Source organism: Macaca nemestrina, chromosome 1 (assembly GCF_043159975.1).
Source record: "Macaca nemestrina isolate mMacNem1 chromosome 1, mMacNem.hap1, whole genome shotgun sequence".
NCBI classification, from domain to species: Eukaryota; Metazoa; Chordata; class Mammalia; order Primates; family Cercopithecidae; genus Macaca; species Macaca nemestrina.
In genome coordinates this window covers 102,119,568-102,144,539 of record NC_092125.1, presented here as the reverse complement: position 1 = coordinate 102,144,539, position 24,972 = coordinate 102,119,568, and the positions used below count along the sequence as shown (strand labels likewise).

The following is a 24,972-nucleotide window of genomic DNA, read 5'->3' as shown; positions in this document are numbered from 1 at the left end:
TTTTTTTTTTTGCCATTTGTTTGTTAAAGAAGCCCGGTCATTTGCCCAATAGCACTTTTTCTCAGTTTGTGTTTTGCTGGTTGCAATCCCATAATATTATTTAAACAAGTTCCTTTTTTCCATGGATTTTCTATAGAACAAGTATTTAGTTAGAAAGACTTGAATGGATTCAGTTTTAACATTTGGGGCATGGATACTTTGTAGGTGGTATTGTACACTTCCATCAGGAGACCTACAAGATTTGGCTGCTGGTTTTTGTCAATTATTTAACCAGTAGGTATATCATGAAACATCCATACAAAATTGTGGCTCCCTATTTCTTTTATTCTTTCTTCATTTATTGCAAGAATTATTCTCACATTAATGAAGTAGTAACTCAAAGACACAGTTCCTACAAGAAAAGCAACCTTATTTCCTTTGAGTAGGGAATGGTATTTAGAGAATCTGTAAGGAGTGCTTATTGCTTACGGGTTGGTAGTTAATTTCTAGGCCTTTTCAGTGAACAGATGTGGGAAATATTTATCTATTTTTAAAGGCAGAGTTTATTATGAGTTTATACTAATATTTTAAATTCAAATTTAGGTTTGGAGAATTGTTACTTAAGTTTTTAATTTTATATTTGTGTCTCTTTTCTCTAATGTTGCAAATCTTTGTCCCTAATGACATTAACATAATTATCATTTGCTTTAGGAAGCGCAGCCTAGAGCTTGCATCTCCAGCTCTTCTGATGTCCTCTTTTAAATTCCTCTGTCTGTAAACCATTTCAGGTGGGTTCTGTTATCTGCAACGGAATCCTGACAGTGTAAGCTGTGCGGGCAGAAGTGAAGGGGCTTTTCATTGTTTGTGCAGTACCCATGCAGCCACTCACAGTTAAACAAACTGATGCAAGTGAGTCTCCAGTGAGAGAATGGTTGTAGATATATTAAGCAGAGATCCAGTTCACCCAGTCTTTTTCATCTCTGTGCAAATCCCAATTCACCAAAATGTGTGCTTCTGTTTTTCAAAAACAGTCATTCTCTCTCTTTATCCCCCTTCGCTAATGCAGACCCTAGGGAATGTATTAGGCCAGGCCCACAGCAAATAATCCAGGGTCTTGTCTTAACTGTGGATCCTGGTCATTTTAGTGAAGTCTTTCACGCCATTCCATCCCAACATCAGAGCAGATGAATGAGTGTTCCTGGGAGTGAATGCATATGCATGAGGAGAATTGGAAAGCTGGAATGAGTTGATCATTCCAGGGGCCACAAGGACTGCACTGGGCCTGGGACTTTGCATAAGGGACAAATCACATGAGTAGGACATTCTCGTAACTTTTCATTCTCGTAACTTTTCATTCTCGTAGCTTTTCATTCTCGCAACTTTCTTCGTCCTTAGAGCTGATCTCTCCAGCTGAGTTATCTGGGTGTTGTGTCTTCACCTCAGAGTAGACAACTGAGACCTCCTGGAAACGAAGAAAGAAGTGGAAACCAAGAGGGAGTGTGAGGCTGCAGGTAATGGTGGAGATAAAACTGTGGGGAAATGAAACTCACCTTATCCTCTAGAAGTGTCCTGAAGGTATTAGCTGTGGAGAGAAAGATAATCACTGGACTATGGGCACAAGGATGCACTTAGAACTCAGTCTGTTAGCTGATTCCCTAGAGTCTGGGAGCCACTGGGCCCTGTCCATTGATTGTCATGTTTTCTCCACCTCTTCCCCTAACATGTCTTACAATACATTTGACTTTCTGTTCTACCATTTCTTAACCCAGCCCTCTGCAAGTTCTTTTCAAGCTCCACTGATCTGTAAAGTCCTCCATCAATACCACACTAAGAAACCTCACATCCTTCCTCTACCAGATATTGAGAGATTATTTTTTTTCTTAGTTTTAGTTCTTGCTTCTTTTAACTTACAATACTGTCATCTCACCACCCCTGATTGTTTGGCAAGTTCCCATTACAGTGCTCCATATGTATGCCCTGTGAGAAAAACTCTCTCCTACATTAACAAGTTCTAGTTCTTGATTTTTATTGCCATAGTTTCCTAGAGTTGGAGCCAGAGTGAGAGGTAAGTTTAGCAGATATGATTTGGTGGATCATGCATATTAGGAATTAAGAGTCTCAGAGTAAAAGGTAGAATTATCAGAGCAGCACAGCAATTTTATGGAGAGAGAGAGCCTGAAAAAAAGATACACTCTGGGGCACTTGAGGTTTCTCTCTGTTTCTTTTTCTTTTTTTTTTTTTTTTGAGACAGAGTCTCGCTCTGTTGCCCAGGCTGGAGTGCAGTGGCCGGATCTCAGCTCACTGCAAGCTCCGCCTCCCGGGTTCACGCCATTCTCCTGCCTCAGCCTCCCGAGTAGCTGGGACTACAGGTGCCTGCCACCTCGCCCGGCTAGTTTTTTGTATTTTTTTTTTTTTAGTAGAGACGGGGTTTCAGCATGTTAGCCAGGATGGTCTCGATCTCCTGACCTTGTGATCCGCCTGTCTCGGCCTCCCAAAGTGCTGGGATTACAGACTTGAGCCACCGCGCCCGGCCGCTTTCTCTCTGTTTCTTACTGTATTGTTACCATATTCTTACCCCACCTTTAGGGATTGCAGATATTTTTCATAATATGATGGAAGCTATGTACTCTCCCCAGAATAATGGTCATATGCATAAAACTTTGCATATGATTTCAGGGGCTTCATGTAAACCTTGAGGAACAGCTAAAGAAACCGTTCTACAAATCATTAATACTTCAAGTGTCTGAAATGTAACTAGTCCATCAACAGAATACTTGGCTTAAATGGTGTTTTCATAAATATGTCAAGGAAAGAGTATGAAGAAAAGCAAAATGATAAAGATAGCTCTATAAGATAAGATGTACTCAATCCACCCAAGAAAGGTAGTGGCCTTTCTAATGCTCCCATTCAAAGGGGATCCTGATTAATGGAGGTGGCTCAGGGAACAAAGTGAAAGACAAAGCAAGTGATCAGGTGATATACGTTGGTCAAATATAGTAATAGGCTGTGCATGCAAGACAGAAGACTTAGTCTTAGCTTTGTCCTTTACTGACTTTGTGACCTTGAGAAAGTCCTTCTCTGAGTCTTATGTGTAATACTTCATTTTCATAGAACACCTTCAGCATCAGGTTACAACTGAAATTCCTAGATTTTAACTTCCCAAGTGAGGTGCCATGGGTAGATTTATACAAGAAATAGAGAGAATTGTTTGTTTCCTTGACTGTAAGAACCCAGGTTAATCAACCAAAGCAAGGAAGTGTGGGGAGGAAAAAAATAAAAAGATTTGTTGGAGAGATGTCTTTAGAAAGATTGGTCAGTTTACGTCCAATGTGTCTCTGCTTTGGTTTTCTGAGGTGGGAGTAGCAGGTGGAGACCGCTATTTTATAGCCCCCAGCCTGGTGAAGGAGATCTCAGAAATTCCTCTTGAACTTCTGAAGTGATTTTGAAGTGATTTCCCTGATGCTGGGATATAGAGCTCTCACCTCAGAAAGCCAAAGTGGACCACAGGTTGCAGTTACCTACAGTGATATTTTTCTAACAACAGATCTCAATTCATTAGTGGGTCTTAAAATGGAGTCTGAATAGGATTAAAGAAGCGAAGTAGAGCTTCAAGGAACAATTCAGCTTATTCTGGCCAAAATGGACTAACAGGGACTGGATTTGTCTTCCCATTTTAAACAATGAGAAAAAAGGACAAAACAGTGCTTTTCAGATATTGCACCAGTTTACCACTAAGCTGTGCATGGACTTGGGAGTCCAGACAGAGCCTGACTTCTGGCTTGAAGCCTTGCTGACTTGAAGTGACAGAGACCAACAGTTCTGTTTTGCTAAAGCAGCTAGAATTTGTAGGACAGTATCAAAGAGACAGGAGGAAAACACATCGAAAGCTCCAGAAGTCTGCAGAGGGCTCTCCTCGAGTCTTTGGCTGAATACTGATAGGCATATTTGTAAGATGAAAGTATCTCAGGCCAGGGTAAGAACCACCAGAGAAAAACAGGCAGAATAATCCCAGAAGCTGATGCAGACCTTGTAATTAATGGACCATCTGATGTAGAATCCCCAGAAATGCAATGCTTTACTATCAGGCTAGATTAACCCGACTCTAAAGGTTGCTTGAGACTCACCCTAACAAAGCTTAAAAGCAAGCCTCAAAAGGATCCAACTCATTCCAAATAACTTACCTTTCTCCAATATAAAATTTAAAATCTGACAGTAATTAGAGGAATAAAATACTGTAAAAATCACATTTTCTAGCACTTAATTAAAAATGCCTTGCATATATATATATATATATATATATATATATATATATATATATATTCTCAGCACAATGCTTACCACATAGTAGACGTTTTACAAACATTTATTCATTCAGACCTAAGGGAGACCTTAATACATACACTATAATGATCACAATATCTATCAGAAGGATGCTTAATTTCCATCCTGATCATCAGCAAAAGTATACTGTGTATATTTCAGTACCTATTTTCCCTCCTTAGAATCTAAGCTCCCCACTGCAGGGATTTTTGTCTGCCTTGTTTACTGGTTGACTTCCCATACTTACAATAGTACCTAGCACATAGGAGGTGCTCAGTAAATGTTTGTTGAATGAATGAATATAGTTTGCAGCCAGAATCTCTTCCCAGGGACGTACCTTCCCCTTCTTCTCCCAGCCGAATAGTCTGGATCTCAGAGTACATCAAATCTCCCTCTTTGGGGTGTACTGGAAAGAAAAGACATTTTCAAGGCTATTCCTGTTAGTATTAAAGTGCTACAGATACCTCTTCCTAAGCATCATTTCCACTCTTCTTGGACACACAACGGAACAATTATCTGGGAATATCTGGATTTGGGACACTTTGGGGAGTTCAGGGGCATTTCCCATGGCTGAAAGCGCATTATCTTTCCATGGCTGAGGCCAGGAACAGCTTCCTAGAGGGGAATCCTCACCATCGACACATAGCGACTGAAGCTCCACCTGGGCAGGGTAGATGGAATGGGAGGAGTCTCCTGGGCCTGGAGTGGGAGGAAGCCTGCGAGACACAGAAACCATAATAATCCCTGTCACATTATAACATGCAGGAGAGTGAGATACTCAGGGAGAGCGGCAGAGGAGAAAGAGGATTTGGAGAAAGTCAGCAGCCAACAGGGAACAGGAAAGCCTGAATGGTTTAATCAGAGTTTCAATACGTCTATGTAGAGTGAGATTGTTCTTTTGAAAGAAATCCTGGGGCTGTAGGATGGACAGGCTGCCTGGAAACAAGGTTAGGGAGTCTCTGACATCATAATAACAATCATCGTCTCATAGTTAGAATGACTACTCTTGGTTGGTTAAAAAATACTGGCTTTCCAGCCTGGGCAACATAGTGAGACCTTGTCTCTATACAGAATAAAATAAAGTTGACCAGGCAAGGTGGCATGTGCCTGTAGTCCTAGATACTTGGGAGGCTGAGGTGGGAGGATTGCTTGAGCCTGGCAGGTTGAGATTGCAGTAAACTGAGATGATGCCATTGCACTCCAGCCTCGGTGACAGAGCCAGATCCTGTCTCAAATGTATACATACTGGCTTCTTCATCATCAGGAAGTAGTGATTAAATGTCTTTATTTTACTGTTGGCCTGGTTCAGTGGCTCACACCTGTAATCCCAGCACTTTGGGAGGCTGAGGTGGGCGGATCACTTGAGGCCAGGAGTTTGAGACCAGCCCAGCCAACATGGTGAAACCCAGTCTCTACCAAAAATACAAAACTTAGCTAGATGTGGTGGCTCACGCCTGCAATCCCAGCTACTTGGGAAGCTGAGGCATAAGACTCACTTGAACCTGGGAAGCGGAGGTTGTCGTGAGCTAAGATTGTGCCACTGCACTCCAATCTGGGTGAAAATAAATAAATAAAATAAATAAAATGTCTTTACATTGTAATGTCTGTACAATTCAAGAAGGAATTAGACATAATCCACACTCCTATTCCTAACCTAAGACTGAGACACTGACATAGAAAGAGGAAGATGACAGTATTTTCCAAATGGAAGTTAAGGACATAACATTTAATGAGTATATATGCATGTATGGTGCAAAAAGAAGATTATTAGAAACATAGAGTTCCCTGGAAAACCTAGAACATTTGTAGAAAATCTAGACTCTAGTCATTGTATGCATAGTTATAGTAACACATTGTCTAACTTAATTATAGTACAAGAAATATTCTTTGCCAACCCAGAAAATTTATAACCTTTGGTATTATCCATTTAGATGAGTAGGTTAAGGTCAAATAAGAAATCTATCATTTTTTATGTATTGCAAACTATTAGCTGACAAGCAAAGTTCTAGGAAGCTTCATTTTTGACCAATTCAAGGAGTGTGAAAATGGAAGTATCTAGCTACAGGGCCAAAGAGATATAACTTGACCTAATTTTGTAACCCCACAGTTTTGCATATTGTGTACTTGGGAAACTAAAAAGGAACTGGCAGAAGCTGAGGTCTCACCTGGTTTCGTCTCCCGAGAAACCAACTCCTGCAAAATAAAGCAAAGATGCATTTTTGTCAGCAGAGGGAGCCCTTTCTCAATGACTTCACATAACAGGCGCTATCTAAAGAGATGTCATCAAGAAAGTCAATTCAAACACCTGCCCGGTCCTGGGTTTTCATGAAAATGAGGTGAAAAAAAGATTGAACAAAGCATATAACTTGTTGAGACCAGGATTGCATACTCCTGAGTTAAATATGCAATTGTTTGAGAATTTATGAAGACTCAAGTCTGTGTTGAAATCCCTCAGGAAACATTACATATAACCAAAGTGTCACTTGGAGAGTAGTGAGCTGTGGGTGAACTTCGAGGAACATCTGTGGTCATGCCCAGAGGAGCATCGGGCTCTGACTCAGGCTCACTAAGGAGAATCGGTCAGAGGTCCAAAGCTCCCTACCTCCAGCTCAATGCAGGACACATAGAAGGTGCTGTCAGGAATCTGGAAAGTTGAATTGAATTAAGAGACAGAGTTGAAGGATGTGGGTAATTGTTCTAGAGCTGAAAAAGGTTCTGCTCCTGTCTTCTACACCAGGTTTCTTGGCATCTAAAGCCAGCCTGAGGTGGGCTGAAGCAAGAAGGCTTTGGAAGTACGCAGCCAACAATGCCTGGGACAGACCATGTCCAAGAGGCAGGGGAGGCTGACCTGAGGAGAGAGGGGCTGCTGGAGCACTAGATGGCAGGCTCAAACTCAGACCCAGAAAAGCTCCTGAGGGGACAGAAGGATAAAATTAGCCAGCTCTTATTCTCAGTCATTTCTGCAGAGCCCTTTAGTTCCTTTTGAATCTCCATTTATGGTGCATTTAGGTTGAAGTATCTAACTGGCCAGTCTGTATGAACCAAAGAAACTGCCTAAGTAAACTGTTCAGATACAGTGTTTGGAACTTTACATTAAAAATTTCACTTTTCCTCCCCTTCCCTGAGACTTAGCCAATCAGACTAGATATGAGCAGCTCTCATTCATGGCCTCTATTTGCAAAACTACCCCTTAAGGAAGGGACAGACATGAGTGTGTGTGAACGCTGGGAGGGGAGACTTGGGAGTGGTGGCCTGGTGGCCACTGAGGCTGGCTGCACGCTGAGTTCAGGGGAAGGGACAGGGCAGGAACTGTGGCAAAGAAAAGATCACAAACCTGACTTCCTCCGGCGCCAGCAGTGAAACAGCAGGGCCAAGGCCAGGAGAAGAGCAATGAGCAGCCCCCCAGTGGCTCCCGCGGCGACAAGGCCATCTCTGTTGCCTGAGATCTCTAAGGGGAAAGGACCTGTGTGAATCTCAGTGGAGAGGTTCAGGGCTTGGGATTGCCTTTTCCTCAGCTTGGTTGGGTACTGAGCCCTGGAAGAGAGAAGAATCTAAAGGACTAGGACTCATAAAGACATCTTGGGCCAGGTTTTGGCCAGAAAAGCTCACACTGGGTGGGCCAGGGCCTGAGTAGAAGAGGAAACAGCTCCCTCTACCTTCAGTAAATCATTTTAGAAACTAACAATTTAGGGGAAATCCTAATGTTGTATTCTGGTAACCTGGCTTCCTGCAAATTGCCCCCAGACACCTGGAGAGATACTGTGGGACCGTGGCTTGGCAGCACCTAACTTAGGAACAGCAAACTGCATGAGAGAGAATGAAAATTGCACCAGTGATTAGGGCGCCGATTGAACCAACAGTAACTCTGAGATTGCTCTGCATTGGGACACCGTGATGAAATGGCATCAGCCTCCTTCCTCACAGAAGCCTGTGCCTGTGTGCTCTGAAGGGCAGGAGAGAAAAAAACGGATGGTAAAAGTACACACAATCCATGCATTATTAGGGGATTTTGATATTTCCATGGGGTCCATTCTCCTATCCTTTCATCCACAGAAAAGGAGGTTTCATTCAATTTACTCGTTTATACAGCAAGTATTTACTGAGGCTACCCTGTGCCGGGCACTGACCTAACCCTTGAAGATACAACAGTGAACAAGGCATTAAAGTCCCTGCTCTTGAATTGATAACCCAGGGAGGGGAGACAAGCAATAAACAAATAAATTTATACCATGCCCTGTGGTGATGAGCTAAAGAGCAAAAAGCATGAGAGAGGGAGAGAGAGTGGAGAGTGAGGGGTGGTACTTTCCCATACGTATTCTTGGTCCCCAGGTAAACTAAATTCAGACCTCAGACACAGGTACCACAGAATTGACAGAGAACATGCAGGTAGTAGAACAACAGCAACACTGACCGTGATTTCCATTTATTTTCATCTATGATTTCGGGCACAGAGGAGCCATTGGCCAGGAGTGGCTGGTGACATTTCTGATATTATCCTTCCCTCCCTGACAATACCAACATACCTGTGCTTTGACCTTTGAGTGGTTCCACTGATAGACAGTATTCAGTGGACAGCCAGCCCAGCTTCCCAGCCACAACAGCTGAAAGAGTAGGGTGGACAGCAGGAGAGAAATCTAAGGACAGAGAGGCTTGGCCACTACATCCTGTATTGAATCTTTCCCTGTCGCCTGCTGGGGCATCTGCCTGTGCAAAATTAGAATCAGCCATGCCCAGGTCTAGGATTCTAGACTCAATGGGCAGAAAGCAAGTTACTCTACCTTCCTGGTAACTCTATTTCCTAAAAGAAATGGCTACTTTGGGGAAAGTAATTGAAATTTGTCTCAGTTAGAAAGGCACAGATTTTAAATCCAAGTTGTTGGGTTAGAATCCCAGCTCCTCAACTTACTCACTGTGTGAGCAGGGAAAATTATTTAATCTCCCTTTGCCTCAGTTTTCAACTACTTACTGTTGTAAATGAGTTAATACATGTAAAGTGCTTTGGACAGTGCCTGACACTTAAGTGTTATGTCTAGGGAAGTACTAGTTCTTATTTTGTGGTCCTGACACCATGCCCTAGACTCTCAGGAACTTCAAGCTGGTCTCTGATTAGCTTAGAGAACACCTCCATAGGTTAAGCCTGCTCCCATACAGCCCTACCCCAGACAACCTCAGTCCATGCTATGGATTGATTTGTACTCTTTTCCCCCAAATTCATACGCTGAAGCTCTAACCCCAGTGTGATGGTATTTGGAGATAGGGCCTTTGAGAGGTAATTGGCTTTCGATGAAATCATGAGGGTGGGGCCCCAAAGATAGGATTAGTGCCTTCTAAGAAGAAACACCAGAAAGGTTGTCCTGCTTTCTCTCTCTGCCACGTGAAGATACAGCAAGCAAGTAGCCTTCTGTAAGCCAGAAAGAGAGCCCTCATAAGAATCCACATTATATTAGTGCACTAATCCCAGACTTCCAGCCTCCAGAACTATGAGGAAATAGATTTCTGTTGTTTAAGCCCCCCAGTCCCTGGTATTCGGTTATGGCAGTTCAAGTTGTCTGAGACAGCCCACCTTAGCCCAGCACATGAGGCTACTGCAGAGTTTCTCTCTTTGTTATATATTCTCCTATTTCTAAGCACAGGGGATTTTGCACAAAGTCTATGATTAAAAAATATTTAGGAGGGAATCCCTATTCCATCAAATATCACTGGATCCTTGACGTCCATTTAATCTTTGAGATCATCTGTTTCCTTAACAGATGTTGACACCTGCTTTCCAGGGCTGTCATGAGAATAAAGTGAAATGATACATTTCACTTTGAAATGAAGTGGCCAGTTCACTGCCTGGATCGGGAGAAGCTGATCCATTCTAAAGACCCTAACCCCCAAAAGGGAGAGGAATAATTTATACTTACCAACAGATTCACTGTTATCTCCTCAGAGATTATAATCTTTTAGCTTCCTGAGGCAAACTTTTCAGAATAACAGCCTTCCTGCAGAAGAAACACCCTCTACCATCAGCGTTACTCTGGATTTCAGGGCATTCAGGAGTCTTTAGAGGGAGCCCTTGGCAGTTTGCAATTTTGCTAATCCCTTCTTTCTCTTCCCTAATCTGATTCTTGAAATGCCATTGAGCCCTGGAATTCAAGACCAGACTGGGCAACATAGTGAGAACCTTTCTCTATGAAAAATAAATTAAAAAATATAGCTGGCCACGGTGGCACATGCCTGTGGTCCCAGCTACTTAAGAGGCTGAGGTGGGAGGATCACTTGAACCCAGAAGGTCAAGGCTGCAGTGAGCCAAGATCATGCCACTGAACTCCACTCTGGACAATGGAGAGAGATCCCGTCTTAAAAAAAAAAAAGTCATTGAAATGACATTAGCTCAGTCTCAGTCCTTCTCTGCTGGGAATTACACCCAGTGTTATTCCCAGACTGAGATGCAGACTGCTGTGGTACTTAGTTCTGGGGAAACACCTCAGTCTCTTAACCTGGTGGGGCCTGCTTGATCACAAGACTTGCCAGCAACTGGGCTATTAGCATAGCAACCCCCTTGCTGGAGCCTCTGACTAAACTGTTCAGGTTTATGGCTCTGACCATCAGAGCTGACTTTGTATAAACAGTGCAGCTGTTTTGGGGGAGCAGTCTCCAAAATTTAGAAGTTGGAAATATTAAAAGATCCAGAAAGAAAACTTCAAAAAGTATCTGGTGAATAGATAGAATACTAACAGGTTATGTCCCAGAAATTGAGCAGGAAAATGTTTCAAGAAGGAGGGAGGGATCAACTCTATCAAAAGCTGGAGGTAGGTCAAATCAAATGGGAACAATTTTCCACTGGCCTTAGATATATGGAGATCATTAGGAATTTTGGTGGATTGAGGCAAGCCTGGTGGTGATGGGTTGAAGAAAAAATAACGGAAGTAAGGAGAGTGAATTGAGGAGTTTTACTATATAGAAAAAAGGGAAATCTAGCTTTCCAGTAACTTAATAAAAGCTTCTTTCTTTCTTTCTTTCTTTCTTTTCCTTCCTTCTTTCCTTCCTTCCTTCCTTCCTTCCTTCCTTCCTTCCTTCCTTCCTTCCTTCCTTCCTTCCTTCTTTCCCTCCCTCCCTCCCTCCCTCCCTTCCCTCCCCTCTTTCTTTCTTTCTCTCTTTCTTTCTCTTTCTTTCTTTCTTTCTTTCTTTCTTTCTTTCTTTCTTTCTTTCTTTCTTTCTTTCTTTCTTTCTTTTTCTTTCTTTCTCTTTCTTTCTTTTTTCTTTTTTTTTTGTCAGGGATGCAACCAAACCTGAGATTGAAGAGGAATTGAACCCCCGTAAAGACCATTTCCTTAGTGCCAAGGTAGCTGAGCGAGAACATAGCTTGGCCCAGTGTGGCTTCTTAGGGATGGAGGAAGAGACCTATATGAGCTAAACCTGTGAGATCCCAAAGTAAGGCTTCTCTCCTCAATGGACAAAAGTGGGCTCTGTATCTGCTCTCCATGCTTCTTGTGAGTTTCCTGACCCACATACGATTTGGCTGCCGAGAATCCCTCAGGATTCTATTATAGTAATGAAGGAAAGGAATGCCTCGTGCTTTCGGTTCTGTGCGGCTGCTGGTCTGATGTGTGTGGATGATTTACTGAAAGGAAAGGTTAGGGTGACAGCGCTGTGCCCCACCCAGAAGCACTGCTAACGAGGGAAGGCTCCTCTTGGAGATAAACACACAATGGGTCCAAATACAGACCAAAAAAAAATCACCTCCAAAAAGCAAAATGGCTCCCAGCCAGCATTACCTCACTACAGGACCTTACTCTGACCCGATTGAGTTATTAACATTCTAATGGAAGAAATCGTTTATCACAGTGGAGCATGGCAAAATGGAAACAGAAAAAGCAGAATCACAGGGTAATGTTAATTACTTTACCCACCCTTAATTTGAGGAAGTTTGCTGAGAATAAATAAGGTCAATAGAGATGAAAACTCACCTCTCACAGTGATATTCAGCAGCGCGCTCTGGACGGGGCCGTAGCTGTTGTCCGCTGTACAGTAGTATCCCCCTGCATGGCTCTCTCTGATGGCAGGGAGCTCCAGCTCCGCTCTGGGGGAACGCTGAGTTTTCCTCCCCAGACTCTCCTGCATGTCCTCTCGGTGCCAGGAGAACGTGGTGTACCCTGTGCCTTCAGCCACGGAGCAGACAAGGACCAGCGTCTCGCCTTCAACCGCCTGGCCCCCTGTGGGCTGTGTCTCCAGGAGCACCCCAGACACAGGGATCCCTATGTAAAAATGAGACCACAGGTCGGGGCCAGTTGTGAAGGAGGGCAGGGTTGGGTAGCTGGGGTGTTGGGCAGAGTCACTTCTTATGTGACTTCAAGATATCCTCTTCAGCAGGCACTAACATTGTGACCAACAGACCACGAATTTAGGGCTGAAAATATCACTAAATGTGATAAGCTTTCCATCCTGATATATGAGGCCCCAGGAAAGAAAAAAGAAGCATTTGGGTTTAGTCTGACATCCTGGCTGGAGGTCCGAGTTGTTTTGAGGGAGAGGTAATAGCAGTAGTGGCCATCATGGCAGTAGGCTGGACCACATCTATTTTTAAAAGTCATAGTTTGGTACCTAAGTGATGTTTATTGGACCTATCTATCTCTCCTTCTCTTCTGCTGTACACATCATAGGCACTCACATTGTTCATTGCTACTGATGGATGCTTGTCTTCTAAATAGTTTTCTTTGAGATCTAGCCATTCTAGAATCTGCCAACTCCCTAGCAGGGCACCTTATTTTCTTGTTTTGTTTTCCATAGCTCTCAAACATAACTCCATGAGTCAGCTGTGATTCTGAAGTCATAGAATTTCAAAGGAAGACTGAGGTTTTAGGAAAATGGAGGTAGAAAAGAAGTCATATATTTCTCTTATTATTGTACTTCACTTCTTGGCCTAAGCCCGGTTCCTCTGTTGGGATGATAAAACTGGTCTCTGCTACATAGTCCCCATGCCTGCAGAGCCTGAGGGGCCCAGAAAGGCAGGGAAGACGCCTGGCTCTCCAACACTCACGCTGCACGTGGATCTGTAGCGAGAGACTGCGCTTGTGGATGTTCCCCATCACTGTTTCAGCACCACACCAATAGGATCCTGAGTTTTCTCTCCAGATGGCTGGGAGCTGGAGTTCCCGGGACGGGCTCCAGTCTGACAGGGTGACCCTGTCATCTCTGAAGAAGATGAAGTGAAGTAGGGTATCCGACCGCTCTGGAGGAAGCTGTGTTTCACAGCTCAGGTTTACAGAATTCCCCTCTGTAGGCTGAGAGTCTGTAGCTTTCAGCTGTGGATGTGGAAATAGTTCTAGAGAGAAGAGGTAAATCAAGTTCTGAGCATGAGAGTATTTAGCACTCTGGGAGAGACAGGTTTGGGTGCTCAGTCCCAGGAAACTTCAGACACACAGCAAGACAAACTTATCAAACCCTCTATCAAAATTTTCTTCCACAGGTTTATTCAGGTACAATCATCCCACTTTCTCTGCCTCTTAGAGGACTTGTGCCTCTCATCTATCCAGGGTTTCAATAGTAACCCACAAATTCCTTCCTTACATGCTCAGTTTCCTATCCCTGACATTACTAAGCAAATCTATATGAACTGAAAGACTCACCTTGAATTTTAATCATTTTGAAATTTGATCTAAATACATCATTGTTGTCTCCATATCCAAAGCATTGATAATTGCCATTGTTATTTGAACTTGCATTTGGGATAAGAAGATCCCAGCTTTTATTAAAATTGGAAAGAATTTTTCCATTCCAAGTATATTTCACAGCAGTCAATTTCTCTTTCCTCCTTCTGTGGCATCTCAGAACCAACGTGTCACCTTCAAACACAGAATACGGGACCTGCAGGATTAAGGAGTCTGGAAAAGACACAGAGAGGAGATCGTCATTCAAAGCATTCCTGCTACTTCCTTCTTTTGTGTCTCTTGAATTACAAAGGCTTTATTGTTTTCTTCTTTCTTCCACAAGAGGTAGTCTCTTGATCCAAGCTCACAAAACTCCTAAATCAGTGTAACATGCTTCAGATACAATTCCTAAATTTCCTAAATAAATCCCAGAGGCAACTATTTTATCATTCAAGGTCAGATTCCAAAGATAAGGAGTCTAATATGGAGAATAAAAGCTGAGAGGAAGGGTGATCAAAATCCCTGACCTAATAGAGTATGTCAGAACTTAAAACCAACCTGCTCACCGAGTCCCAGAGCAGGACTATGAAAGAAGGGGCACTTGGAGAACTATGTGAGGAACTCTTCCCGGGCATTGGAGCATGATTTGTAGCAGGATTCTTGTCAGAGACACAGACACAGTCTAGGTTCAAGGGACAGTGGATGTGGTCCTCTATGGAAATTCCATGCTGTTCAGATTCTAATGATTCTAATTTGAGGTTAGCTATATCTCTTCTTTCTTAGATGACTGTGTTGAATGCCTACGCCTGTAGACCATGCCCTTGCAAGTGACCAAAATCATTATCAATCAGGTAAAACTGGACAGGAGGAGCTGTGGGAGCTTGATGCCAATCAGAGGGAAAACTAGCAATGAAGAAGGGACACATAACAACGGGTGGGGATAAAAAGCATCAGTTCGGAGATTTCCCACCTCTGAGCTCCTCTGATGGCACTTTTGTCCTCAGCACAGTTATGTGTGTGTAACTTCTCCCTTATGAGGCGATAAAGCCCTGCAGGGCAGGATCTGAGACAGCTTCATTTTTGTACTCCCTAAAACTAACTCATTTTCTTGACCGTGTAAGTGTGTGGGGATGTCGATTAATATTAACCATTTAAACTCAAGTTTCAATCATAGTTTGAAAAACACTTGTAGCCATTGGAGGGAAAATGTGAAACTAAAGGAGATGGGATCGAGGGTTAGAGAGCAACGAAAGACTCCAGTTCGTGGAACCTCCAGGGAGCTAAGACAAATGGAAACTCTTTATAAAGTTTCAACTAATTCACCTTCTTTCTCACCTGAAGAAAAGAGCAAGCGCACAGGGTTACTTTGCGGGGAGCCCTGGGCCTGGCATCTGTACAGTCCAGATTCCCGAACCTCGAGGGTGTTTCCTGGGGTTACGGTCAACTTTTCTCTCCAATAGTGCTGATACCATGTTGTTTTCTCTGTTGCATAGAATTGAAATCCATTGCAAGTCAGAGTCACTCTCTCTCCTTTGAAGAATGTGGTCCATGGAGGATGGACGGAAATCACAGGTTTGTGTGCAGCTGCTGAGGAGGAAAGAGTAGTAGGTCTGAGGTGGAGGTGCCTGCAGTCCCAGCTGCAGTGGCTTGTGTAGGTTACACTGGAGGACATGGCTTGGGAGTTCCCTAAGAGGCCCCTGGATGACTTCTGTTTCCCCAGGTTGCAGGTGAGCTGTGCTCACCTTCTCCAGGGTGCAGTGGCTGCTCAGCAGTCTATAGCAGCAGATTGGCCTTTCAGAGGGAGGGCAGCCCTGGCAGGATCCACTCAGCAGTGATAGATGATGCGAGGCTCACAAACCCTTTCACTTGTTTCAGTGAACCAAGTCCTCAGGTAGATAGTTGGAAATCGCGTTTCTCCTGGACTCTCACCTGAGATCTTGGTGTTACAGGGACCTCTCTAAGATGAGTTCTTGTGTGTGAAGGGTACCAGAAAATGCCATCTCCAGGTTTGTCTCTTTGGCATATGGATTATTTTGAGCCAAAGGCCATTGAGAATCACCAGAAATAGGAAAAGTTCTAAAAGCAAGGCACAAGTTTTCCTTTATAAGTGAAAAGTTTTCCCTTATAAGGGAAATTTCCTTTTGTAAATGTGTCTCCCTCTCCCACACTAGGAAGAGGAAGACTCTTAACAACTTTCATCGATAGAGAAGGCATTGACTTAAATATGCATAAAAACCCTTGTTTACCATGTTTTTCCTAGTCAACCTGCCACAGCCTGCCTCTCCCACCCAGAAGCCCAAAACTCCTTTTCCTTTGTTTAGTCCAAGATGATATACAGGTTGAGTATACCTTATTCAAAACACTTTGGAACAGAAGGGTTTTGGAGTTTGAGTTTTTTTCAGATTTTGGAACATATACATAAACCAAAAATGTGAAATATGAAATGCTCCAATGAGCATTTCTTTTGATCATCATGTCAGTGCTTAAAAACTTTCAGATTTTGGATTTTAGATATTTGGATGAAGGATATTCAACCTGTGTAAATCTCAATCATCTGGCTGCCTCCTTCAGCCATTGTTTTCTTTGTAAATTCCCCTGTCTATGTACATAATTAAAAATTTTTTTTCACTTGTTAGTCTTTTTTTTTTTTTTTTCAAGAAAGAGTCTCACTCTGTCACCCAGGCTGGAGTACAGTGGCGAGATCTCGGCTCACTGCAACCTCTGCCTCCCAGGTTCAAGCGATTCTCCTGCCTCAGCCTCCTGAATAGCTGGGACTACAGGCGAGTGCCACCATACCCAGTTAATTTTTTGTATTTTTAGTAGAGACAGAGTTTCACCTTCTTAGCCAGGATGGTCTCAATCTCCTGACCTCGTGATCCACCTGCCTCAGCCTCCCAAAGTGCTGGAATTGCAGGTGTGAGCCACCGCACCTGGCCTAGTCTATCTTTTATCAAGTTAATTTATGGGCCCCAGAAAATTAACCTGTAGGATCAAGAGAAAAATTTTTCCTTGCCCTCTTAATTTGCTGAAAAATCAACTGATGAAAGGCAGAGTCATAGGAGAAATGGTCTACAAATTTATTTACATGTGCAGGGCAGAATTACAGAGTGATTCCCCAAATATACCAATAAGGCCCAGACACTTACACAGCCATTTTTGGAGGGGAGTGGGGAGAGGGGGAATGTAGGTAACTCTTTTGAAGAGCAATAAATAATGACCATGGTGAATTAATGGATAAATGGTTCTATTTGGAAGATGAATGAGCCTGAAGCATAGATATTTTCTTGTGATGGGGTCTGTTCAGGTGTGGTTACACCTGTCAGTCTTCTTTCCTATAGTAGAGAGGAGGGAAGAACAGTTGTGCTTACTGGTGGGTCGATTGGTCTTTAGGTGGATAGGGTGAAGTTTCTTCTGCTGATCTTTAAAGGCCTTTAATTCAAAATACTAGTTATACCAAGTGGCCATATTTTGGGGTGAAATATTTTGGCTTTCTTCAAACCTAAGAAAGATGGAAATTTTTTCCCTCCCCTACAGGTAGCATGAGCATGTGGTGGGATAGGGGTTATAGATGGAGTGAATATAGAAATCAGGAGGTCAATTAGACTGTTACGGAAAGTGGTTTAATTTATGTTTTTACTGTCAAGAAATATGTATGGGAGAGGTGAGCAGGCTCTGTCTGTCATAAGAAATATATCTAGATAGCTGCAGAGAGTAAGAGTGCAGGGAGCTAGGTGGTCCTAACTTCCCAGACCTCAAAGCACTCTCTTGTGACAGTAAAATACTAACCCTACATGAAATTAGGCCCTAAACTCTTTGAAGCATTGGTGGATAGAAACTGAAGAATTTGAGGATAATACAAATAAAAAATAAGAGGCTTAATTCTCTCTGACAAAAGGAAGAGGCTTCTCTTCCTCTTTCAGAATTTCTTTCTCTGTCCTTTGCAAATGCATGTAAATGTTTATATTGGTTAAATAACCAAAACAGCATGGTACTGGTACCAAAACAGATATATAGACCAATGGAATGGAACAGAGGCCTCAGAAATAACACCACACGTCTACAGCCATCTGATCTTTGACAAACCTGACAGAAACATGAAATGGGGAAAGGATTCCCTATTTAATAAATGGTGCCAGGAAAACTGGCTAGCCGTATGTAGAAAGTCGAAACTGGATCTCTTCCTTACACCTTATACAAAAATTAACTCAAGATGGATTAAAGACTTAAATGTAAGACCTAAAAACCATAAAAACCCTAGAAGAAAACCTAGGTAATACCATTCAGGACATAGGCATGGGAAAGGACTTCATGACTAAAACACCAAAAGCAATGGCAGCAAAAGCCAAAATAGACAAATGGGATCTAATTAAACTAAAGAGCTTTTGCACAGCAAAAGAAACTATCATCAGAGTGAACAGGCAACCTACAGAATGGGAGAAAATTTTTGCAATCTACTCATCTGACAAAGGGCTAATATCCAGAACCTACAAAGAACTTAAACAAATTTACAAGAAAAAAAAAAAAAAAACATCAAAAAGTGGGCAAAGGACATGAACAGACACTTCTCAAAAGAAGACATTTATGCAGCCAACAGACACATGAAAAAAGGCTCATCATCACTGTCATTAGAGAAATGCAAATCAAAACCACAATGAGATACCATCTCATGCCAGTTAGAATGGCTACCATTAAAAAGTCAGGAAACAACAGATGCTGGAGAGGATGTGGAGAAATAGGAACACTTTTACACTGTTGGTGGGACTGTAAACTAGTTCAACCATTGTGGAAGACAGTGTGGCGATTCCTCAAGGATCTAGAACTAGAAATACCATTTGACCCAGTGATCCCATTACTGGGTATATACCCAGAGGATTATAAATCATGCTACTATAAAGCCACATGCACACATATGTTTATTGTGGCACTGTTCACAATAGCAAAGACTTAGAACCAACCAAAATGTTCGTCAATAATAGACTGGATTAAGAAAATGTGGCACGTATACACCATGGAATACTCTGTAGCCATAAAAAAGGATGGGTTCATGTCCTTTGCAGGCACATGGATGAAGCTGGAAACCATCATTCTCAGCAAATTATCACAAGGACAGAAAACCAAACACGGCATATTCTCACTCATAGGTGGGAATTGAACAATGAGAACACACAGACACGGGGCAGGGAACATCACACACTGGGGCCTGTCAGGGGTGGGAGGGCTGGGGGAGGGATAGCATTAGGAGAAATACCTAACGTAAATGACAAGTTGATGAGTGAAGCAAACCAACATGGCGTATGTATACCTGTGTAACCAACCTGCACGTTGTGCACATGTTCCCTAGAACTTAAAGTATAATAATAATAATAATAATATAATAAATAAGCCTATTGCCTGGCTTACAACCCAGGGAAGTCCTGGGAACCACCTTTTTGAATACAAACATCTAGGGAGAGAGTTCCTCTGTCTCTCTCAGTTCCTGTGGGAGGGTAAGGACCTAACTTTGGTGGCCTCAGCTTTCTCCAATGTGCAAAACCACCTGCTGTTGTAAAGACAGAAGTTTGTTTCCCTTCAGTTACTGAAGACGACGGGGTGGAATTCCTTTCTGTCTTTGCAGCTTCTTAGTGGATTGTCTGTGATGTTCATCATATTCTGGCTTATTGCTTATTCACTAATACAAATGTTTCCTTTCTCTACTACCCTTGTGGAGAGGATTTCTGAGTTGGGAGGAGATTTTGTTTTTAATTATGTATCTTCTAAGAAGAAACTGTTTCCGAGGCTCTTTTTAATCTGAATGTTTGTTTTCTGAGTTTTGTAGTTCTGACTTCGTGCTGGCTAACAACAAAAGTAACTACAACACAAATTATTCACTATTAGAAACATTCACTCAAATGTCCTTACCAATATAATACTACTATCTAGCCTTCTCCAAGATCAGTGCTTTGGTAGGCTAATCTTTAGTGGGTGTACAAATGAAAATTGATTGCTATTTTAGATTCTGCTGAAGACGCAGTAATTTATAAACTTGGTAATAGTTATGTGAAACCACTGCTCTGATCAGTCATAAAATCACTGAAGAGTATGGCCCAGCAAGACCTATTAATGATTATGAAGGAGAAATCAATAATAGGGAAAACACTTGTTTGGCTTTCAAAAGTCAGTCCCAATGCTCTTCTCTCTAGCCTGTTGCCCACTAATGTGTTTGAAAAAATGAAGTACTAACTTTCCCACCTACATGATCCAGGTCTGAATAAAGGGATGTCAGAGAAATAATGCTAGGGATGGACTAGGGAATAAGGATTCTGGGGAAGTGCTTTTCCTTTATTTGAAAGAAAAGATGTACACTGGGTGCTCTTTGACAGCTTCGCTTTCCTTCTCCACTTGCCTCCTTACTTCTCCCCACTTTCTGCCTTGAACAAAGTCATGAAGCCTGGAGCTGTTGCAGCTACCACATTTTGAAAAGTCAATATTAGATTCATGCTTTGTCCTACAGATTGCCTATGGTAATGTCACTCCTGTGAAGTAGAAAATAAAATGCATCATTTTTGTTTGTATTGATTTTCAAAAATAAAATCTCAATTTTGGGGATTGCTATTTACTATAAAATTTTTAATAGAAAAAATTCTAATTATATTCTTCTTGGAACCTTTTTACTCAGATGAGGACTGTCTACCTTTAAGGATTTATAGGCAATTGATTTTTTAAAGCTTAAAATTGTAAACATTCTTGCCTTTGTCCAGAAGAACTTCCCAAATAGATCTTTTAGTTACATCTAAATGAGAAGAAAATGCCCTTTCTCTGTTTGGGGGGAAAAAAGAAAACTGTAAAATAACCCAACTTCATGTTTTACAGGAAGAAGCTAAATGTTCTGTTTGGTAAGGTGAAACATCTGTGTGTCTCTGCAGAATTTATTTTATTTTATTTTTCAGATGGAGTCTTGCTCTTGCCCAGGCTGGACTGCACAGGCCTGATCTCAGCTCATTGCAACCTCCACCTCCAGGGCTCAAGTGATTCTCCTGCCTCAGCCTGTAATCACGTGCCACCACGACTGGCTAATTTTTTGTATTTTTAGTAGAGATGAGGTTTCACCATGTTGCCCAGGCTGGTCTTGAACTCCTGACCTCAAGTGATCCACCCACCTCAGCCTCCCAAAGTGCTGGGATTACAGGCATGAGCCACTGTGCCCAGCCTCTGCAGACACTTTTTAAAAAGAAAATTCTGTATTTAAAGGTTTAGACAGAATACCCTATGTCATCAGTGGGAATGGGGCTGTGTTTCTGCTGAAGAGAATAGAAAACCCTACTGGCTATGTTCCTGGGAAGCACCTGGATGCGGGGCAATTGAGACTTAGGCAATAGGTCTTCTACTGGAGGGAAGGAGAATTTATTTCCTTTGATATGTGCAACTAGACTCTTCTTTGTTCTGAGGAAGCTGCCCCTGCTATGTGCAGGTGGCCCTATGGCCAAGAAGGGACATAACTTTTCAGGGCCTTTGTGTGTTTGAGACTGAGTTGATGGGCTCTGAGATGAACTACATCCTTGGCTGTAGTTAATTCAAGACACTTTTTGTATTTCATTTCCCCATCCAAGAACCATTAGCAAAGTCTGCCAAGTTATAATCTTGTCTCAGGAAGGGTGTGTGGGAAACAGTCTGTGTCCATGGCACCAAGGAGGGGAAGAACAGCAGAGTTAGGAGCCGCAAGAGACAGTGCACCTCAAGGGGGCCAAGACCCTTGCTGGCTCCAGCAGCTCCTAGGGTGCTCTAGAGGAATGGCCCCAACACCTGTGAGGCGGCTCCCTATGGAGGATGGGACTTTTTGTTGACCAGTAGGGTAGATGCAAACTCAGGGTCATCATAATTTGAGCTATTCACAGAGAAGCGTGTCTCTATGGGATGCGGAAGTTGGGGATAAATTTGTTACACATGGTTAGTGGAAAAGCTGCTGGAGCCCCAGCCTCCCCCTGTGAAGTATTGGCTTCTTTCTACCCTTTTCCTCTTGGGATGCTATGCATTCCATCAGGCTTGGCTAGAATCCCACATCAGGCAGGGTGGCAGCTCCTCCTCCTGTGGACTCTGTGACACATATCCCAGGCCCTGCCATGTTTATCCAGCACAATGGCAGTTTTGGTTTAAGAGAGTGACCCCCAAATAGCCTGATTCTTAGAGTCAGGGTCACCACACCAGCTGATGTTTCCACATCCCTGCAGCCCTCAGGAAAAGAATGAAACGGACAATGGGGACTCTTGTAAGTATTTGAGATAAGATATAGTTATTAGGAAATCTAGAGATATAAAGGAGCAAAGAAAATAAGGACTTACCAGATTGTCCACAGACTGGAGCTGAAAGAGAGTAAAGAGCCAGCCATCAGCATAGGCAAGGAGTCCCAAACTATTCACCCTGAGAGCCCACACACTCGTATGCTACTTCCAACCAAGAGTAAGAGAAACGCGTTCCGTTTCACCCATCCCGGGGAAGTGAGGAAACACAGTGGCCGGACGCTCAGGCTGTGGGCTCAGACGGTCTGGTTTGAATTTTAGCTGTATGACCCAGGGCAAACCACATGAACTTTCAAGTCTCAGTTTTCTCATTTGAAAAATGAGGCTCACAAAATCGACCTCATAGTAGTACTGTAATGAGTTAGATCTGTAAGGTTTCAATTAATGGCTGCTGTCATTAATTTTTTAGTATGGGGCTGCTGCTGCTCCCTCTTCTCTTGACTCAGAACACTTATTATCATAGCTAATTTGGAACTCAAAATGAGACAGACAGTAGGGGGTAGTAGTTAAAAGCCTAGTTTCCAAAGTTAGATTATGGGTTTGAATCCTGTACTAGCTGCATAAACCTTAGGGATAAGACCAACATCTTTGTACCTTCATTTCTTCATTTGTAAATGGGAGTTATAAAAGTTCCACCCGATCAAATATTAGAGAATTGGCTAAATTTACACGTGGTGTAACCTTAGAAATGTGGGATGTAGTCAGGGCTCAGCAAAAATTAATTGACATCCTCACACATTATCCTATAACTATTTGCGTAATATTTTTCTCCTATTGTCGAGTCAGATGTTCTTGCATATGTACATTGAGGTTCTATTGAGAATGTCACCTCTTGAGGGCAGAATCTCTGTCCTTCAGGTCTCCATATCCTCTGTGGTGCCCAGCAGTGTGGTATGCCAAGTATACCCATCCATTCACTCCTTAGTTCTCATCATATGTCAATCACACTAACAGGTCTTCCCTTAGTTGGGGTCTGGGGATCAGGTGGGAACTAGACAAATATGCTTAATAAATATTTAATGTATAACAGACTGACTGTTCTTTAAATCCCTAGCTTGAGCTACTAGGAAATCAGTGCCTCATTTGTACAAACACTGACAAGTGGTACAAAAGCAGGAAGAAAAAAATCAAAGGGAAACCATCTTCTCTCTTCTCTTCTCATGCTCTTTGCAAACATCAGAGCAGGTTTGGTCTTAGAATACAGAGAAAGAAATAACTATTCCCAGCAGATGATCCTTTCTACCTGAGTTCACAATCAGGACTTGGTCCTTCACAAAGGACTCAGTCCATCTTCTCCTCTGGGTCCTCATGCTCTGTGACTTAGGGACTGAACCTAGCCATAGGTTTCTTTTTACATAAACAAAATAAGTCCATTTGGGGATAAAATGATTTTCCATAGGCAATTAATAGCAAAAGTAGATGAGAAATACATCTTTGGAAATCAATCATTATCATTTTTCCCCTTCTACCAGTAAATCATTATCTTTCCTTTTTGTTCATTTTCTGCTGTTCTAAAATGGGAGTAAAAATCCATGATTGCAGCAGCCCAGAAAAGAGGGCTTTTGCTCATGGTGAGGCTCAGCTTTGCAGCAAGCAGAGGCCTCCTCTCAATCACTTACCAAAGAGCAGCAAGGACGCCCACAGCAGCATGGAAGCCTGCTCCAGGGTTAGAGAAGTAGTTCTTAGTAGACAAGCCAGGTCAGCCCAGATTGCCAAAGCAGCACTTGCCTATACCAGCACCAGCAGCGAGCTCAGTAAGCTTCTTCTCTACATAAAGCTGATTGAGATAATGAAGTGAAAGGGGGAAGTAGAGGACTCTTTCTGAAAACACCAAACAGCAATGTGGCCCAGTGTGAGAGAATCCAAACCATAAAAATCAAAATTTAATAGAACTAAGTACTGCTGTGACATCCTGGCGTAAATCACTTCTCAAGGCTAAAGCTACTCTATTTTCAGGACTCTTTAGCCTCTATCTTTCAAGGAAATCACAACCTATTCTCTCTGCTACCAGAGATGAGGTAAGATTGCAGGCACATTGAAATCCACATAATATAAGGATGTCCCTGAATCTCACCAGAGATGAAGAATTTCTCATTCAACATGGAAAAGGCTTCCTTTGACCCCTGATGCTTCTACTGGAACACCGCCAGCAGGCCGTCTGTATATCTGATGAAACATCTCAATCACAAGGCAACTCTCACCTTGTCTGATATATATGAAAGTATCCTGACTCATCAGTCTGGGAGAAGCCACAGCTTTTGATCTGAGTAGAAGGCAAGCTGAGGAGTAAATTATAGCCCCATCATGCTCTTCCTAGATAATAGACCATAACATTTTTACTTAATGTCCTAGAATCCGAAATTTGCTACAGGAATGTCTTGGCAAATATATATTGATTGAAATACATATGCCTGGTATCTGGTGGCAGAGAGAATAAGTTGTGATTTCCTTGAAAGACAAGAGGCTACAGAGTTCTGAAAATATGATGGCTTTAGCCTTGACATCAGGATGTCAGAGTGGGTACTTAAATAATTCTATTAAATTTTGAATTTTGTCATCTGGATTCTTTCACACTGGGCAACATGCCGTTTGGTGTTTTAAGAAACACCTAATGCTCTCCCTATCCATAACAAACCTGAACACTCTGCTCATGTATCGCAGAACTTAAAAAAAAAGTTAAGAAAAAAAACAGGGAAAAATCCATAATGACTTTTTTGGTACCTATAACCTTTTGGTATGTATAACTCTTTAAAACTTTTTTATGCTGT

At 42.4% G+C, this 24,972-nt stretch overlaps 1 protein-coding gene and 1 long non-coding RNA gene across 8 annotated transcripts in view; one reads left to right on the top strand and one right to left on the bottom strand.

Moving 5' to 3' along the window:
- LOC105498087 (Fc receptor like 4) lies at positions 1–24,187 on the bottom strand. Of its 2 annotated transcripts, XM_011769929.2 has the most exons (12): positions 23,824–24,187; positions 22,247–22,267; positions 15,267–15,518; positions 13,911–14,165; positions 13,322–13,606; positions 12,252–12,539; positions 7,634–7,747; positions 6,465–6,492; positions 4,933–5,015; positions 4,637–4,705; positions 1,530–1,561; positions 1–1,441 (listed from the first exon to the last, which is right to left on the bottom strand). In XM_011769929.2, exons 1-12 carry the CDS (start codon positions 23,852–23,854, stop codon positions 1,331–1,333), a joined length of 1,569 nt encoding a protein of 522 aa, XP_011768231.2. In that variant the 5' UTR covers positions 23,855–24,187; the 3' UTR covers positions 1–1,330. The 2 variants fall into 2 exon arrangements, with proteins under 2 accessions (XP_011768231.2, XP_070939284.1); XM_071083183.1 differs by lacking the exons at positions 1–1,441; positions 1,530–1,561 and having other exon boundaries at positions 4,390–4,705.
- LOC105498088 (uncharacterized) overlaps positions 1–24,972 on the top strand; it is a 68,292-nt gene that overhangs the window by 4,238 nt on the left and 39,082 nt on the right. For 4 of the 6 annotated variants that reach the window (XR_011615852.1, XR_011615855.1, XR_003021801.2 and 1 more), the window contains exons 3-6: positions 1,375–1,490; positions 11,560–11,715; positions 14,715–14,782; positions 15,425–15,503. This is a non-coding gene — a long non-coding RNA (uncharacterized lncRNA). The remainder of the gene's footprint in view (positions 1–1,374; positions 1,491–11,559; positions 11,716–14,714; positions 14,783–15,424; positions 15,504–24,972) is intronic. The other 2 variants (XR_011615857.1, XR_011615858.1) reach the window with 1 other exon arrangement.

Excerpts from the sequence above, each read along its gene's own strand:
- LOC105498087 (XM_071083183.1), bottom strand. The coding sequence starts at position 23,854 with ATGCTGCTGTGGGCGTCCTTGCTGCTCTTTG. Across the intron at positions 5,016-6,464 it reads TTCTCGGGAGACGAAACCAG|GCTTCCTCCCACTCCAGGCC; the intron begins GTGAGACCTCAG and ends TGTGTCTCGCAG. Across the intron at positions 4,706-4,932 it reads TCAGTCGCTATGTGTCGATG|TACACCCCAAAGAGGGAGAT; the intron begins GTGAGGATTCCC and ends TTTTCTTTCCAG.